At 35.0% G+C, this 19,689-nt stretch overlaps 1 protein-coding gene and 1 long non-coding RNA gene across 4 annotated transcripts in view; both read left to right on the top strand.

Moving 5' to 3' along the window:
- The window catches only part of LOC125646105 (uncharacterized), an 8,334-nt gene extending 4,348 nt beyond the window's left edge, over window positions 1–3,986 (top strand). For both annotated transcript variants that reach the window (XR_008798535.1, XR_008798536.1), the window contains exons 5-6: window positions 550–614; window positions 1,067–3,986. This is a non-coding gene — a long non-coding RNA (uncharacterized LOC125646105). The remainder of the gene's footprint in view (window positions 1–549; window positions 615–1,066) is intronic.
- Window positions 3,987–10,072: 6,086 nt separating this feature from the next.
- The window catches only part of LOC125655915 (mediator of RNA polymerase II transcription subunit 15-like), a 51,425-nt gene continuing 41,808 nt past the window's right edge, over window positions 10,073–19,689 (top strand). For both annotated transcript variants that reach the window (XM_048886452.2, XM_056149165.1), the window contains exons 1-3: window positions 10,073–10,177; window positions 14,252–14,339; window positions 18,377–18,428. In XM_048886452.2, coding sequence (XP_048742409.2) covers window positions 10,116–10,177; window positions 14,252–14,339; window positions 18,377–18,428 — 202 coding nt within the window. In that variant the 5' untranslated portion in view covers window positions 10,073–10,115. The remainder of the gene's footprint in view (window positions 10,178–14,251; window positions 14,340–18,376; window positions 18,429–19,689) is intronic.

The raw sequence follows: 19,689 nt of genomic DNA on the forward strand, positions 1-19,689 counted from the left end.
AAGCTTCCTGACGTAGTGCAGATTCAAGTTTGTTCAAATCATGGCCCCTGGGGGGTAGGATGGGGCCACAAGTGGGGGGGGGGGGGTCAAAGTTTTACATACAAATATAGGAGAAAGCTTTAAAAATCTTCTTCTCAAGAACCATTGGGCCAAAGAAATTGACATTTACATGAAAGCTTTCTGACATAGTGTAGATTCAAGTATGCAAAGGGTAGTTTGGGCCATAATAGGGACTAAGGTTTTACATGCAAATATATATGGAAAGTCTTCAGATATGGGCCAAAGTGACTCAGGTGAGCGATGTGGCCCATGGGCCTCTTGTTACAAATCATGACCCCTGGGGGTAGGATGGGGTCACAATAGAGACCAAAGTTTTACATGCGAATATATAGGGAAAATCTTTAGAACTGGACCAGGGTGACTCAGGTGAGCGATGTGGCCCATGGGCCTCTTTGTTAACCTATATCTTTTATTTGTGTGAAGATATTCAAACATTAAGAACAGACATATATATATATAAATCTTTTTTTCTTTCATTTTTTCATCCAGGGTAGTTTAGAACTGTGTGCATTGGTTTTGGAAGAATTTGGGCTGTTTAGGCTAAAATCCATTATGTAAGTTCATCTTTGTGGTGCACAAATTCCATATGGTCATTTCAAATAGTCAACATTGCTTCTATTTTCAATCTGAAATTCTACATGTATTTTGTTTGAGAGATGAAAACAATTCTCGAAACATTATCACCGTTATCTTTAATTTTCCATCATACTTGTGTCAAAGAGTTGAACTTTCTTTACCAGTAATTTTATATTGACTTCGCATTGTGTGATATATAAAGTTTTTATGATTTTATTTTCTGTCTAAGATATTCAATATTTAAAGGAAAAAGATAATGGTAGGAGATGGTAGGATAAATTCTAATTATTCAGAGAAACTTGATAAATACTGAGTTTGAGCTTATATACTCGATAACACAATAGAAGAATGCAATTTACTAGTTAAACTTTGATAGGATACTAAATTTAGGATGAGCCAATAAGATTATGTCTTGTTTTTCATGTTACAGGATTGGACAGAATATGAACACACACATCCAATACTTCAAAGATATTATGTTTGTGGAGGCAGAGATTTTGATTGCATCCACTGTTTAGAATACATCCTTAAGGGAAGCAGACTGCCGCCTTTACCCAATGATATAATGATTAATCATAACTATATCTGTTTTGTACCAAATAGAAAGAGCATTGATTCAGGTCATTTTCAAATCCACTGGCATACATTGTACTATACATGCAACCTTTTCAAACTTTACATTTAAGATTTTATAAAGGAAATATCTTAATGTTTCACATGTTTACCTTTCACTGTGCTATGTAATTCATTATACCTGCCATTATGCCAGTCTTCCTGAACATAATTTGTTTTCTGCAATTTCATTGGCCAAGAGGCTTAATCCTGGGTTATCAGATTGAGCATTTATATTTAGTATCCCATTGATTTTGTCAGCCCTATATAAGGAGCTGACTCAGATTTACTCACTCTGCTAGGTTAAAGAACTCTAAGGTTTGTACTTTTCACATGAATTTCGTGTTCGCCTCTTATCTTTTACATAGAGTAGGAAATGAACATAACATTGAGTTAGGGAACTATTTAGATTTTACATTATAATATGTAAATACCTTAGCAGAGTCAATTTACTTGGTTCAGGGTAGTATCAGATATTACTTTTTCAGAGTTTAAGTGTTTAGGCTATCTCAATGTTTCTATAGTTAGCCTTGTCCTATGTTACTTTTAGATGTATGGAAGCCTTTTAGTGTTATAACACTATATTTATGCCCCCATTCAAAGAAGAGGGACATATTGGTTTGCACCTGTTGGTCGGTCGGTAGACCACATGTTGTCCGCTTAATATCTTAAGAACCATTCACTTGATCGTAATATATTTCATATGTGGGTTGGTTATGAAAAGAAGAGGACCCCAATTGTTTTTCAGGTCGAAATGTCAAGGGTCAATCTACTCTGGACATAGGAAGACACTGCCTGCTCAATATCTTGAGAACCCTTTGCTTGACAGACATCAAACTTGGTACACTGGTACATCTCAAGGAGTAGATTTAAGGTCATATGGTCAAAGGTCAAGGGGTAAACTGGACATAGTAATATATTGTCTCTTATGTTTTAAGAATTATTTGCTTGATTGACACCAAACCTGGTACAGCATAAGGAGTAGATGACCCCTATTGATTTTTAGGTCACTTGGTCAATCCACTCCTGACATAGGAAGATATTGTTTGCTCAATATTTCGAATTGATGATACTACTATCAATCAAATTATGCATATGTATAACCCTTTTCAATTTTGCACCATGGGGGCTTATATGTAATTGTTTTACAAACACCTCATGTTGTATAGTTTGTGAAAGCTTGTTAGGGTCATAACTTTAGATTTTCTTATTATGGTACTTGCCCGTCAGAGACTGGACATATTATGGTATGGTGTTGTCTGTCCGGACCTTGTAAGATGGGATACAGACTGAACCGTAAGCTCTAGAATCTTACAACTTGGTACATTTGATCACCATAAAAGGAAGATACTTATTGTTTTTTAAGGTCAAGGTTGTAGGTTCACTTAATAGGAAAACCTTGTTTGAGAAAATTACAGATTCTTGAACTGAGTATTTTGAGGAAACATTACATAGAAAGTACATGATTTGTCAAATTTCTCCCAATATTCAACTGAGAACCTTATTCTGCAGAGTATTTGTATGGGTATGGAAAATGTGTATGTGGCTATGATTTTGATTTTTGTTAAAAATTTTGTTGTTGAAAATTACAGGTTTAACCGAGTCAGTTTTTGAGGAAATATACATGTATTAAATAAATGACGGTTTGACCTTTTAACTCCTCTCACAGTTTTGAAGCTAGGGTCTTTGTAAATAACTTCTTTGGTGTTTTAGAATATTTACAGATTGTTGATCATGGTCAATTTTGGGGAAATATTTTCTGCAGAGCTCTAGTTGTCTATCTACCGGCCTCCTGTCACTTTTAAGTTTAGGAGCTTTTATTCATGGAAAGAAAGTATGTGACAACCTGATGATGGCTGATATTATTTAAAGCCTTTTTATACGCCCGTCTTAAGATGGGACGTATTATGGTATGGCGTTCATGTCCGTCCGTCTGTTAGCTTTTTCGTGTCCGACCCGTAACTTAAATACTACAAGGCCTAGAATCATCAAACTTTGTCTGTAGATACATCTTGGGTAGAAGGTGTGTCGCACATTAAAACCAGGTCACTGTGACTTTTCATTAAGAAGATATCCGTCTGTTAGCTTTTTCGTGTCCGACCTGTAACTTAAATACTACAAGGCCTAGAATCATCAAACTTTGTAGATACATCTTGGGTAGAAGGTGTGTCACACATTAAAACCAGGTCACTGTGACTTTTCATTAAGAAGATATCCGTCTGTCCGTCCGTCTGTTAGCTTTTTCATGTCCGACCCGTAACTTAAATACTACAAGGCCTAGAATCATCAAACTTTGTCTGTAGATACATCTTGGGTAGAAGGTGTGTCGCACATTAAAACCAGGTCACTGTGACTTTTCATTAGGAAGATATGGCCATATATGGCAAAAACTTGTCCGACTCATAACTTGAAAACTATTAGACCTAGAATCACCAAAATTGGTCAACTAATGCATCTTAGGTAGAAGGTGTGTTGCATCCTACTTTAAGGTCACTGTGACATTTAATTAAGGTGATATAAAAAAAATGTTTTAATGGGTACAATCTATACTGTTAACAATATGTGACGGGCATATCATGTGCCATGGCGGTGCACTTTATTCTAGAAATGGCATCAGAAAAACACCCTATGTAACCTTTTCTGCTTGTACTCATTTATTTTTATTGGAAAACTTATTACTTGTTATCAGCTACTCTAAAACAATATTGACTTGTGCTATAATAAATTTGTAAACTTTACAAGTCTTTTCATTTCAAACAAGGTGTTGAACAAGTTGTTGAACATCATCTGGGATTCACAACCAAACAGGTACAACATGGAAACAGTGTGTTCCATGATTTCTGTAGTGTAACAAGTCCAGCTGATCCCAAGTACACTGTACTATTGACAACGATTGTTTTTGATAAGCACAATAGAAGTTCTACTTTGGGAGAAGCTATAATTATTTTAGTCCTAGCATACACTGCTTCCTGTTAGAGTTAGGGTGCTGTATAACTTGGTACCTCTTTGAGATAAAATGCTTTATCATCAAATCATAAAGCATCTTCCCTCTAACAGATACCAGATTATAAAGCACCCTCCCTCTAACAGGTACCAGATTCTATAAAGTACCTTCCCTCTAACAGGTACCAACTTACAAAGCACACTTCCTCCAACATGTACCAGATTATAAAATATCCTCCATTTATAATCTGGTACCTGTTAGAGGGAGGTTGCCTTATAAGATGGTACCTGTTAGAGGGAGAGTGCTTTATAAGTTGGTACCTGTTACAGGGAGGTTGCCTTATAAGTTGGTACCTGTTAGAGGGAGAGTGCTTTATTAGTTGGTACCTGTTAGAGGGAGAGTGCTTTATTAGTTGGTACCTGTTAGAGGGAGAGTGTCTTATAAGTTGGTACCTGTTAGAGAGAGAGTGCTTTATAATCTGGTACCTGTTAGAGGGATAGTGCTTTATTAGTTGGTATCTGTTAGAGGGAGAGTGCTTTATAATCTGGTACCTGTTAGAGGGAGAGTGCTTTATAAGTTGGTACCTGTTACAGGGAGGTTGCCTTATAAGTTGGTACCTGTTAGAAGGAGAGTGCTTTATTAGTTGGTACCTGTTAGAGGGAGAGTGCTTTATTATTTGGTACCTGTTAGAGGGAGAGTGCTTTATAATCTGGTACCTGTTAGAGGGAGGTTGCCTTATAAGTTGGTACCTGTTAGAGGGAGAGTGCTTTATAATCTGGTACCTGTTAGAGGGAGAGTGCTTTATTAGTTGGTACCTGTTAGAGGGAGAGTGCTTTATTAGTTGGTACCTGTTAGAGGGAGAGTGCTTTATAATCTGGTACCTGTTAGAGGGAGGTTGCCTTATAAGTTGGTACCTGTTAGAGGGAGAGTGCTTTATTAGTTGGTACCTGTTAGAGGGAGAGTGCTTTATTATTTGGTACCTGTTAGAGGGAGAGTGCTTTATAATCTGGTACCTGTTAGAGGGAGGTTGCCTTATAAGTTGGTACCTGTTAGAGGGAGAGTGCTTTATAATCTGGTACCTGTTAGAGGGAGAGTGCTTTATTAGTTGGTACCTGTTAGAGGGAGAGTGCTTTATTATTTGGTACCTGTTAGAGGGAGAGTGCTTTATAATCCGGTACCTGTTAGAGGGAGAGTGCTTTATAAGTTGGTACCTGTTACAGGGAGGTTGCTTTATAATCTGGTACCTGTTAGAGGGATAGTGCTTTATTAGTTGGTATCTGTTAGAGGGAGAGTGCTTTATTATTTGGTACCTGTTAGAGGGAGAGTGCTTTATAATCTGGTACCTGTTAGAGGGAGGTTGCCTTATAAGTTGTACCTGTTAGAGGGAGAGTGCTTTATTAGTTGGTACCTGTTAGAGGGAGAGTGCTTTATAATCTGGTACCTGTTAGAGGGAGAGTGCTTTATAAGTTGGTACCTGTTACAGGGAGGTTGCCTTATAAGTTGGAACCTGTTAGAAGGAGAGTGCTTTATTAGTTGGTACCTGTTAGAGGGAGAGTGTCTTATAAGTTGGTACCTGTTAGAGAGAGAGTGCTTTATAATCTGGTACCTGTTAGAGGGAGAGTGCTTTATTAGTTGGTACCTGTTAGAGGGAGAGTGCTTTATAATCTGGTACCTGTTAGAGGGAGAGTGCTTTATAAGTTGGTACCTGTTACAGGGAGGTTGCCTTATAAGTTGGTACCTGTTAGAGGGAGAGTGCTTTATTAGTTGGTACCTGTTAGAGGGAGAGTGCTTTATTATTTGGTACCTGTTAGAGGGAGAGTGCTTTATAATCTGGTACCTGTTAGAGGGAGGTTGCCTTATAAGTTGGTACCTGTTAGAGGGAGAGTGCTTTATAATCTGGTACCTGTTAGAGGGAGAGTGCTTTATTAGTTGGTACCTGTTAGAGGGAGAGTGCTTTATTATTTGGTACCTGTTAGAGGGAGAGTGCTTTATAATCCGGTACCTGTTAGAGGGAGAGTGCTTTATAAGTTGGTACCTGTTACAGGGAGGTTGCTTTATAATCTGGTACCTGTTAGAGGGATAGTGCTTTATTAGTTGGTATCTGTTAGAGGGAGAGTGCTTTATTATTTGGTACCTGTTAGAGGGAGAGTGCTTTATAATCTGGTACCTGTTAGAGGGAGGTTGCCTTATAAGTTGTACCTGTTAGAGGGAGAGTGCTTTATTAGTTGGTACCTGTTAGAGGGAGAGTGCTTTATAATCTGGTACCTGTTAGAGGGAGAGTGCTTTATAAGTTGGTACCTGTTACAGGGAGGTTGCCTTATAAGTTGGAACCTGTTAGAAGGAGAGTGCTTTATTAGTTGGTACCTGTTAGAGGGAGAGTGTCTTATAAGTTGGTACCTGTTAGAGAGAGAGTGCTTTATAATCTGGTACCTGTTAGAGGGAGAGTGCTTTATTAGTTGGTACCTGTTAGAGGGAGAGTGCTTTATAATCTGGTACCTGTTAGAGGGAGAGTGCTTTATAAGTTGGTACCTGTTACAGGGAGGTTGCCTTATAAGTTGGTACCTGTTAGAGGGAGAGTGCTTTATTAGTTGGTACCTGTTAGAGGGAGAGTGCTTTATTATTTGGTACCTGTTAGAGGGAGAGTGCTTTATAATCTGGTACCTGTTAGAGGGAGGTTGCCTTATAAGTTGGTACCTGTTAGAGGGAGAGTGCTTTATAATCTGGTACCTGATAGAGGGAGAGTGCTTAAAAAGTTGGTACCTGTTACAGGGAGGTTGCCTTATAAGTTGGTACCTGTTAGAGGGAGAGTGCTTTATTAGTTGGTACCTGTTAGAGGGAGAGTGTCTTATACGTTGGTACCTGTTAGAGGGAGAGTGCTTTATTAGTTGGTACCTGTTAGAGGGAGGTTGCTTTATAATCTGGTACCTGTTAGAGGGAGAGTGCTTTATAATCTGGTACCTGTTAAGAGGGAGAGTGCTTTATAATCTGGTACCTGTTACAGGGAGGTTGCCTTATAAGTTGGTATCAGTTTTCAAACAACAAATATGTAAAAGTCTTGATATCCTCTATGGAAAATAACATTTCAAGTTGATTTAAAGTGTACACATTGTTAATTGTAATTAAGCGTATTTCATATCAATGTGCTGTCACAACATTCCGTGAAATTATGAATACTACGACGTTCTAATGGTGTATCAAGATTTTAAAATATTCTGCCCGAAATTTGTACATCAATGATTTAGAAATATCAGTCTAATACTTTGGGGAGGGTGTGATGCTAATACATCCATCATAACACACGGTACCTAATATGCATTAAAAAATATATATATGTTTATGCATAGAATTACCATTTTTCTCAATTCACTGCAACAGTGTATCATTCTTGTTAACAATGTAGATTATTAATATTTGTCAGGGTTTTTTGATACTTGCTTATGTAATATATGTCTCTTGATTTAGACGCGGGTTGTGTCGAAAATCTGAGTTTTAAATAATCAACAGTGTTGTGCTTCTCATTTTTAGAACCGATTGATTTGAATATGATTGAAAGTATTCATGTTTCCTACGTAATTGATAATAAATATACATGTGTTTGCCAACCACAATGGAGCTCCAACATGACCTATTTTACCTAATATTGGTCTATCAAGAAATAAGTATAAAAGAATTGACACACGACGATTATTCGTACGAATCATTGTGAATTATAAATTGGCACGAGGGATAACTCGTACCTACTTAAGATGAGATAACTCGTGGTCGTCACCCTGTAAGCGGTACCAGATAGCCTCGACCTATGTCTACTTTAACGACTGAGAATTCCAACAGAAATGAAACAGAATGTAAAAATAAAAATAAAATTCATAAAAGTATGAACTGCAACCCTTCACGCCGGCATACTTTTCGTGCTTCGTGAATTATGTCAGCGTGAAGCGTCACAGATCATACCCTCATGCATTTTCAAAGGTGAAATTTATTTCCTAAATAGTTCCTCCCTTAGGAGATTATGTACATATTACGTTTTGATAAATCGATATAATCACAACCCAGTAGATAACAAAGTTCATTAACATATAGTGCACCAAATTAACATAAATTGAAATAATTGAAGATATCTTTAATTATTTGAAGATACTATCAATTCATTTGATGTGCAATTCAATTAAAGATCTTTTCAAATAATAAATGATCTCCAAATTCTGACTTATTGCGCACATTATTTGAATTGGTGATAACATTAATTATTCTACTGAACTGATGCGCACTATTATTGAATTGTTACTTGAAAAAAGCACTAATTCAATTCAACGTTCATTTTAAGTTATTTTTACATGCAAACATGCAAAATTAGTTATAATCACACGAAAAAGTATTATATTGGGTGGAACTACCCCCCCCCCCCCCTACTTTTTTATAGGAATATTGAATGGTAACCCATGTAGTGATTTGAGATTCTGATGTATGGGCAAATCATTTTGTTTTTACGTTAAGTGTAGTGGGTTGGGGTGTTGTTTTAAGGGCTCTACTAACATGAATAAAACCATTACGCTCCGGAGATTTTGTATGCGCAAAATGTTGGACAGTACTATGGCGATCTGAAGAGGATTTATTGTTTCAGAGACCATAGAATACACAGACAAACACACACGTGTGTGTGTGTGTGTGTGTGTGTGTGTGTGTGTGCACTATAACTTGGTCATCAAATGATGTACCTCTATCATGCATGGATCCACATTTTAAGCTTTAATTCTATTACTAGATGGAGGGGGGGGGGGGAAGGAGGAGGAGGAGGAGGAGGAGGTTCCTTTCCTTGTTCCTTCAGTGCCTGGATTCAACAATGTGACAACCAGCCGGTCAATCAAACTCTGCGTGTAATAATATATATAAAACGGTCTCTTCATCCAAAACTAGTGAAAATAGGAAATGTATGTTATCTAAAATCTAAAAAAAAAAAAAAAAAAAAAAAAAAAAAAGGGGGGGGGGGCGGGACAGTCCCCCGCCCCCCAACTTCCATGCTACGTACCTAATTTGAACATAGAGATTTTCAAGATTGAAATAATCTACGGTTTTCCTGTTTGATAAAAATGACTGTAATTAAACTTTCTTTCCGATTAATTTCTAATAATGAACGATTAGTAACAGTTCAAACTCTTCCAAAGTTCAACGACATTATGAAAATGCAACAGAATATATATTACCGTCAGTCAAAGTTAAACATAATAAAATTGTTACATAAATCAAGGTAATCTTATAAATTGTAAATGAAAGTTTATCAAACAGTATATATTTCTTTGAGAACACCTTGTACATGTACATAATCATTTCATAATGATTTTGTGACTTGGTTCTATCCTTATTACTTAGCGCACAGATGAGATGTAATTTTATCCATATATAAATTATCATGATATTCTTTGCAAATTTCGGGGGTGAGGGGAAGAGAAGAGTCAGCACAAGTACCTGGTGTCACTCGACCCAACTCTTGTAAAATAAAGGAAAATCGTCTTGTAACCAGAAGAAGGGGAAAAAATAAAGAAGAAATTTTTTTTTTAGATATCGCAGGGTTGATATTTTGATATTTTTAAGAATGAACAAAGATGACTGTATTTTAAAATGTGTGAAATACACCACTATGGCCAAATCAAACAAATTCTCATATTATTTGTGTACAATATGCTGGATCCAGAAAATTTCCAAGCAAAAGATCACGATTTTTGTTTAAAATGTTTTTAGTTTTTAGTTTATTAATTGGGAGTATGGGTGTTGCAACCCTCTCAATCCTCTTCTAGATCCGCCACTGGGTGCACATATACTTGGTGTGAAAAATCCCAGGCCCAAAATGTAGGCCTACTGAAAAAAAAGTTGAGCTATCTACATTTGATTTAGAGTTACCTCCCGTAAGTGAACTCTCCGGTGTAAAATGGCTGAACAAACCATGGACTGGCAAAGCGAACCGTTTCGTACTAAAGTGGTGGCTCAAATGTAAATATCGTGATAATACTAAATTCGAACTAATAATTAATTGAAGGAGGGAGTTAGAATATGTACATTTTATTGTTTGAAAGCAAGGACTGGTCAGGCATTCTAGTTTTTGTACTGTTTTGATTTTCTTGTAATTCAAGCTTAAGTCATATTTGGATGACTCAAATGAAATAAGACAAAGAATATAAAATGTAGAAAATACTTCAGATTAAATCATATAGATATGTGTAATCTTGAAAGTACCTAAAGTGAATGGTGGTATATTTGATACAAATGTCTGTTTTTCCATTTTAGAAGTGGAAACACAATTTTTAATGTCTATAATAAATTTCATACAATGTCGATACAGTCAATATGTGATTAGGCCTCACATAAAACTTTATGTGACTATCCCGATTGTGTAGATTTTAAAGATGTTAAGCCTACAATATTTCATCTGTTTAGTGAAAGAATGAAAGAACTATAAAGATCTGTTTATTCTGTATATCTTGGTGTTTATATGACTTGCTCATCCAGTTGATATTTGGAACCAGAATGAAATTAAATGTCGTTATGTTAACAGTAAAGTTATCTGAATAAAGATATACATTTTAAAACTAAAACAAATAATATGATTACGGTGTGACCGTTGGGGCAATCGCAGCATATCTGAATACATTTTCAAAAAATTTATATTGAAAACAAGGAAAACTGTTCTGGTTCACTGTCAATACGTAGGATTACTGTCTTGCTCTTCTCACCAATGTAGGAACCAGTTTAGCGGGAAATGCAACGAGCGTGTTGTGACGGAGCCTGGTAGTTGTGACGTGACTGTTTACATTTCTTTAGACAATATTTCAAAAAGAAAAAGAAAGGGGGAAGAATATGATTTTCATCCTTTCCTTTCAAATAAGAAAGGTTTGTAATACTTCAAAGATTTTTTTTATTATTATTTTACGAATCGAACCATCCGCCATTTTGTATGAGGGACTTCTGGGATTGGCGTCAAAAAAAAAATTCTTGTTAGAGGTTGAGATTTAGCTCGGATTATTTCCCGCGCTCTAGTCATTAGGGCTCGCAGTACGAGCCAGCGCTCTGCGCTGGCTTGCTGCGCTCGCTATTATGAACAAAGAATACAAAATTATTCATTTTACAGCAAATTACAAAAGACCAGTTGAGTTTTCAATTGCCTGCTGGATTGATCAATAGACTTTACAATTTGGTCAGCCAAGAATCACATTTGGTCTGAATTTAGGTCACAAAGTTACTCAAGCGTAGATTGCTTTTACAGGTAAATCTGAGTTAATTTTAGTGTCTTTTGCAGCTATTTCCCTATGGTGTTTTTTTTTAAAGTGAACATTAATAAAATCAAATTTGATTAATATATTTCTCTCTCAAATATACATTTGATTACTTTAACATGTTTAAGTTAAAAAAAAAAAGGTGCACTCCCCCTCTCTCTCTCCTTTTCTCTCTCTCTAATTTGAAACAGTTTCTAAATCAATAAATTTGGAATAAAATCAAATTTGATTATATTTTTCTTTCAAAAATACTTTTGATTACTTTAAGTAAAGAAAAGGGTGCATTCTCTCTCTCTCTCTCTCTCTCAAATACAATTTTTTTGATTATTGATTAAATTGAACTTTACTAAACTCTTATCAATTTCACTTAAAAAAATTTCATTAGACATCTCACAAAGTGTCCACATTCATCTGTTTGTCAATCTATATTTGAGGTCAGTCCATTCATATCACACAAAGAAAACTTCCAGAATGCTCTTCTATTGTTACTTTTTTTTTACCAATAGAATTCTTGTTATTCTTGCTAAACCATTTAGATTCAGTCTTCTATTCTATTTATAGTTTTTAGGGTTGGTTAGTGCACATCTATCTTTGGGAATTTTACAAAACCTATTCAGCTTATAACCATGAAAAAAATAAGATTGGGAGATATTTTAGAAATGGAAAAGAAATTTCTGAAGAAACAAAAAAATCATTGACCTATACAATGAGAGAAATTCTTTTCCTGAAATAATCAGTAAAACTGAAGTGTTAAATTATCTTATTTACGAGGTTGTCACTCTCAATGAGAAAAAAAAGTTGTCAATTCTTTGTCATACCTGAGTAACTTTGTGACCTAAATTCAAACCAAATGTGATACTTTGTTGACCAAATTGTAAAGTATATTGATCAATCCAGAAAACCCAATGAGAAAGTTGGGGAGACGGGTGGGAAAGGGGGACCAATTCATATTTCCACCAGCATCATAATAATATTATTTCTTTTGTGAGGATCCGGGTTAAAATAGGTCCTCAGTACCCCATGCTTGTCCTAAGAGGCGACTAAATAGGACGGTCCTTCGGATGAGACCGCAAATCTGAGACCCCGTGTCACAGCAGGTGTGGCATGCTAAAGATCCCTACTCTTAAGGTCGTCGGCGTCGAGCATAGGCCTAAGTTTTGCCGCCCTTCACCGGCAATGGTGACATCTCCATATGAGTAAAAAATTCTCGAGCGTAATGCTAATTCAAAACTACGCAGCTGTTGAATCCAAATTATCATGAACAAATACATGGTAAACTTATGTAAAAATAAAAGTTCACACTTTGCTGCTCCAGTGACCACAGATATCGTAGTTGTGTTCGCTGCTCCAATGTTGCAAATATTGACGCAAGCTTCAATGAACGGCTGCAAATGAATTGTTTTATGTTACCGACCATCATAAATTTGTGATTTTTTCCTCATCCCCTCTCCTTTTTTTTCAAAATTATTGGGGCGGCATCTGTATAACGCAATTAGTTCCTTATTGAGATTGCATCTACATAAATCGGCGTAAGTGGTGTACATGTACCTATATCCAATTCATGTACATGTAAATGATTTCATGACCAGTAGATATTCATATAAAACTTAGTCTCAGGATAAAAGATATAGCACACATTACACACATGCATTAATCATATAAGCAAAACTATCAAATTCAGTTTGTTACTTTCGTTTTACATTCACATTGTGAATACCCTCTTCTAGAATGATTTTTTTTTTTAGATAAAGCGTAAAATCTAATTACAAACCACATGCATCTTATAATACTTGTAGTTTAACATAGTTCAAATTCTTATCCAAGGTTGTAAATATATTGAAATTTCACATGTCGTATGAAATTATGAGAATGTATAATTCAAGATTTTGAGGAAGGGGGGGGGGGGGTGGTTACTTGTTGTAGAGCTTATAGCTTATAAAATGATACGTCAACATATGATTTTCTTATGCAAATCCTTTTTCTGAGATAATAATCTGTAAATTAGAAACAATTTATTCAAGGTTTAGTCCATAAAAATTGTGGGAAAAGACCAATATTGACATCAAATGGCATTTTCAACAGTATTTCTTTTAACATGTTTGGGTTCACAAAGTGTACATTATGAAAATAGTTATTCAAATTTATTAAAATAAATGATTACATATCATTAAATAATGAGTATATAGTCTATGTTGCTTATTACAACCCATTTGTTTGGAAAAATAATAATTATTAAGAAAATTAAGAAGGCTGAGTACATTTTCATTAAATGCTGATTATATGTGGATGGGGCACTTACTTTTGAGAAGCAATAACAATGAAATTATCATGTTGACATATATATTTTTCAATGTTTATCTATTACTGGAATATATATCTATCTTATAAAGGCAATTTTTTCATGATTGAGTCCATTTAAGGCCGAGTATAAGTCTACCTTAAACTAGTTTTACATTTGCCTCTAAAATATTGCAAAGTTAGTCAGACAAGTATGGCATTGCTGAAACGTGCACTATAAAACCCAGTATGTTAATTTTGCACAAGCACTTTTATTTTGCAACAAAATCCCATAAAACCTATATAATTCTGGTTCCAAATATCACTTAGGTGATGAATATGGTAAAATTATTTACATGAACACAACATTATGTAAAATAAATATATAGTTCTTTGTAGTTCTTCATTTTTTAATACTTAGTATCACCAGTTTAGTGACTTTCATGCTACATTGCAGACACACATGGGAAGAATTCTATCATTTATAAGTTGTAAGCATTACAAACTTCAATTTCAGTGAGGATGCCGTAAGGTCATCAACTTCTCCAATGACAAAATCCAGCATAGAAATGGAGAACCATGTGTTTCAGAAGGCAAAAACAAGGGTATGTGTGTAGCTCTATTTACATTGCCATCAATTGTTTATTTTTGATGTCCACTGTGCTTTGTTTCCACTAACCTGACCTACACTAAATTATACTCCCTACCTTAGAATCTTTTAACTCATATTGTTCAAGAGATTACTGAATAAACAATGTTTTGAAGGTGACACTTGTAACGGCCTACATTTTGCAATTGCTCCCCTTACACTGAAAGTTTGGGGTGGGTGGGTGATTATTGCAGTCCTAAGCTTCACATAAATAGCATTAACAAACAGTGTTTAGTAAAGCTTACATTACCAAGTTCTTTAACAGGTTGTATTATGTCTGTGACAAAAACAAGGTCTAGTTTCTTTGATTTTATGGAGAAAACTTTTTAAAATGTGCACTTCGTCAAATTGTAGGGTTTTAGAAGGGAGTGTAACTGCCTTATTTGATGTTTATTTCTGTCCAAGGTATGATCCAATTACTGCCAAGAATTACCAGAAGTAATCTGTTCTTAAAAAATCAACAGACACCTGTAAAATAAAAGCACAATGAAAGCATGTGATATAATCTAGCATGTAGCATTGTTCTTCAAAAGAAAAAAAGAAGGGGGAGAAGTTGACTGCACAATATTGCCTGAAAATTCTTGACAAGCAAAATGAAAAAAAATTGGAAGCACTAAATCCTAAATCGTGGAGGAAGCGGTGAAGGTTTGATTTTTCAGTTCACTTCATCAGTTAGATTTTACATTTCCACTACAATTCACTACTACTGATTATTTTCTTTTTTTAAAGTGGGGGGGGGGGGGGGGGGGGGGGGGGGGGGAAACCTGCCTATCTATAGACCAAACTCTGGATGTAAAAATGAAAAAAATAACCGACTTTGGATGTAATAATATAGGGGACAGACCCCCCTGTTGCTATGTGCCTTATTATTAGGTTTGTGCACATTTGACTAATTGCAGGGCAAGAAGACCCCTGTGCAATGCAAGTTGATTTGCACAAAATTTTATATTTTCAAGAGATTGAATCACAAGCGAAAAAGCATATTTCAACAGTATTATTACATTATAGATACCAAATTGAGAATATTTGAAACATGTTCTGTTCATTGGTACCTGATGTACATTTAGCAACTAGTAGGTTTGTCTGTAGTGTGATTCTGTGTGAAATGGTAAGTTAATAATGTACATGTATGCATTGGTTTGCACATGTAATATCAGACATATCTATTTGTGTTTTGGTCATCAGAAATATCGATAAAAATTGATAATGAAGACTTGCTGATATACCAAAGACATCCTGATTTAAAGAAGTCGAAAACTAATCTTTACATTTACTTTGTTACATCATTACCCTACATTGCTTGTGAAGAAATCACACAAGGAACACATAAATGTAACCATTGACTAAAATTATTGTTCGGTCATACTATTTTATAGTCATTACACTTAATTCTTAGAAAATTTCATTTACTGGTAAATAATTCAATTCTTATTGTATTCTAGTCTCTGATTGGTTGAATTCAAATTGAGGAACACAGGTTATTTTTGTATAACATGGTTTGGTATGGGGACACACCCCCTTGACAACCAGTTGCCGGAACTATTGTTTTCCTCTCTAAATTTACATCACAGCACTGTTTTGGGCCTTTTATGGATAGAAAAGTCTACGTCTTCAGTTTAATACAAAGATTGTTTTCTTGTTGTCAATTAGCATCTAAATGTATGCAAATTACTATTGTAAAACATCTTTCTCTGCATGATGGTCGAATAATAGGTTAAACAAAAGATATTATTTTCGAATTAATGATTTACCAAGTTAACATTACCCTGGTTTTTTTAAAAATACATTTCTCACTAGAGAAAGGGAAGGGGATTGCTTCATTGCCTGATCTGCCTTTCAACAAAGCAAACAAAAAAATCATATGTCATATTTTATATCAGATGACGTCAGTCACATTGACAGGTGGATCGCGATTTGTCACTTGTTTGTATATTTTCTTGTATCGGATTTACTATTAGCAACAGCGTTGCATGCAAGGGTAAGTTTTTATGTGGTAGAAATCTTCATAAAGTTAAAAGCCACAAATTATTGCATTTCCTGATATCTGAAGACTTATTTTGGGTAGGCCTAAATAATGCAATTTCCTGTATTTTCTCAATCTGTCAGAGTATGAATGACTTCAAAGTTGATCTTTAAGGGCAGTGAAATACGCATTACATGCATAGCCTACACATATTTTCTGTCATGACGAACTTTAAACTTCACCTTTAATAACTACGTTTACAATATTTTTATAGCTCCATAGAACTAAGATGGCTACCTTCTTAGCTAGATGCTTTGTTGTAGTTGCTAAGTAAATCATTGTGCAGCTCAGTTGACTTGTATTTTTCAGAATTTATTTACATTTTAATAAATGAATTATGCGAAGCGGATTATAAAAAAGCGTAAACTAACCCAAACCAGGTTATACTCGTATAATATGCCCCAGAATTAAAGTCATTCCTTATAATTTAATGCAAAAGACAAAGGTACTAACCTTTGTTTATTAAAATGTACATAAATTCTGAAAATCTGCTTTGCAGATTATAATGCGTAAACTGACCCAAACCAGGTTATACTCGTATAGTATGCCCCAGAATTAAAGTCATTCCTTAATTAATTACAATCAGAAATAGTAAATTTTCTATCTATTCCTTATATTGACGCCATCGAGGACTGTAATGTGCTGTGTGCCCTCTGTATTCAGGGGGAAAATAGTTTGCGCTGCATCTTTGTTGGTAATCTATATCAAAACATATTTTAAATGCAATTATATTGCAATAATGAGCCCTTCATATTTAGTTTATGTTAATATACCTGCAATTTAAATTTAGATTGTAATCAGAATGTTTATATGTACTTTTAGAATAGAAAAATATAATCTATTTCTTTTCTGACTGACCCTAATTTGGACTTGGATGTTAGTGGAAACACAACAATTTATATTTTTGGCTTGATAACAACTTGTATGTGCAGGTATATTGAATAACATGTCTGATGAAACTTTACAGACCAGCTGCTGTTACAATAGATGCATCCCAAAAAATCTTATTTCTTGTTGTGAATTCAGGTTGAAGTCCTCCAGCACTTTTCAGTTTTTAGGTCATGTGAATATGAATTGTTTTTAGGTCATGTGAATATACATCTATGTATACTGGGAGACATTTGTCCGTCGTGTTTCATGTCTTCATATTTGAACATTTTCCACTTTTTAAATTGTAAATGTCGTGTTATTAGGGTAGAGGAAATAAACTTGAGGATTTGATGGGGGAAGAGGATGGGGCCAAATCCTGAAAATTTATGCAATCTTTATATAAATCTTCTTGTAAACTCCACAGCATCTAACAGATTAACAAATTAACAGTGTGCATAATGAGTGAGGAAACCTCTACAAATATATTGAAGTTTTTAGCCCTTGGGTCAGATGTTCTGCCTCTACTACCAGATTCTGTGGCTCATGTACAGTAAATATAAAAGTCTTCTTTCTGACTCATGGGTGTCAAAAAACCAAATGGAGGAGAACATTTTAAAAATGAGGATAAAAACCAAAATTGTGAAATTCATAGACCATGGTAAAAAGTTTCAGGTGCTAGGATGACCATTGGAGTTGAGTTAGCACATTGAGTTTGAGTGAACACATTTGAGTTTGAGAGAGCATTCTCCAGCAAGGATTTGAGTTTGTTTGAATCTTGGTACAATGGCCAGAGTGAGCTGGTATGCAGTTAGTGTAGAAAGTGTTATGCTGGAATTGATTTATAATGTAGAAAAAAAAAACTTTTTAAAAACTTCTCGAAAACAACTTTGCTACAATTCACAGAAGAATGATATGGCTTTATGAGAACGGATACATATATTGAGCTTTCTCAAAATATGTGTTAGTAAAGTTTTACAAAGTTGTTTCATGTCACCTGGGTGATTAACAGTTTAAGAGTGATATCTGTGTGATTATAATACTTGAGGTCTATTGGCCTGTTGTATTTGCTGTAAGTGACTTGTGCACTTTATATATTTCAGGAGGAGTACTTGGCATTGGTAGCGAGACTGATTCTTCACGTAAAGGAAATGAGTAAGTGTGTATATACTGAGATTTATAACGTTTCTTACTATTTCTACTTGTCTCTCACTTGATTTCAGTCACTTTGTCCACAGTCAGATTTGGTTTATTATTTCTCTACAGAGTCTAAGAGCTTGAAATGAAATAATAACCACAGATGTTATTGCTCAGGATGGCTGTTAGGGCCTATGAATTGTGTACAAAGTTCCATAACTCTTATGTTTCATCATCTTGGATAATTAAACAATGGAGAGGAATTCAATAACAAAGTATTAGAAATACAGAATGATTCTTCATCATGCATGAACACTCAAAGAAAGATATTTTTGAGGAAGGGTTTTTACAATATCAGAGATCTATCCTTTGGAACAAAAATTTATTAGAAATGTCAGTTACATGGGTTATTTTGTATTTTCCCTGCCATATTTATCGATGAGTGATATTTTAAACACAGCAAAAAGAGTGATATTTTGAAGAAAACTAGCATGCCAAACACAGTTATATCAAATACCCCATGCATGTCCGAGTATTGTTGCCTTATTGTACATGCATTATACTTTTATCCCCTCGTGCAATTAGTTGTGAAGGGGATATAGCATCACTAATGTGCTTGTGTGTAAGTGTGTGTGTCCATTTATGTGTAAGCTTGTGGGCACAATTTGAAGAGAACCAGCAAACTGACAATGATCACAGTTTGCACGTATACTTCTTTGGCATTGAATGAGAAAAAACCCTATCGATTTTCAAGGTCATTGATGAAATATTTCTCAGAATCTTGATTCATGCAATAATTATGACAATGAATGATATAATTTATGTGCAAGATAACAATACATGTATATAAATACTGCATGTAGTTTAGAGTAACATTGAAAATTTTCACCCTGAGAAAACCATTGTCAACCAAAGCATAGCCAGGTTGACAATGGTTTCTCGAGGGGTGAAAATTTTCAGACTGAGTGTTACCTTCAGCTAGCCTACATGCAATATTTGTTTTATTATACTGAATGTTATGTAAACAACAAAGTAGAAAAACTTACGTCTGTTGACATTTAATCAATCACTATCATGCAATGTTTTGTATATCGATGCAGTATTCGCATTTATTATAAACGTTCAAACGACATCGTCTATCAATCTACGATGAACTGTATGTATATAAATTTGACGCATGTGAAAATTTTTATAACATCACCCGTTGTCAAGGGGTGGATCTGATAGATCTATGATGTGAGGGGTGGATCTGATAGATCTTTGATATGAGGGGTGGATC

This window comes from Ostrea edulis, chromosome 1 (assembly GCF_947568905.1).
Source record: "Ostrea edulis chromosome 1, xbOstEdul1.1, whole genome shotgun sequence".
Lineage (NCBI taxonomy): Eukaryota > Metazoa > Mollusca > Bivalvia > Ostreida > Ostreidae > Ostrea > Ostrea edulis.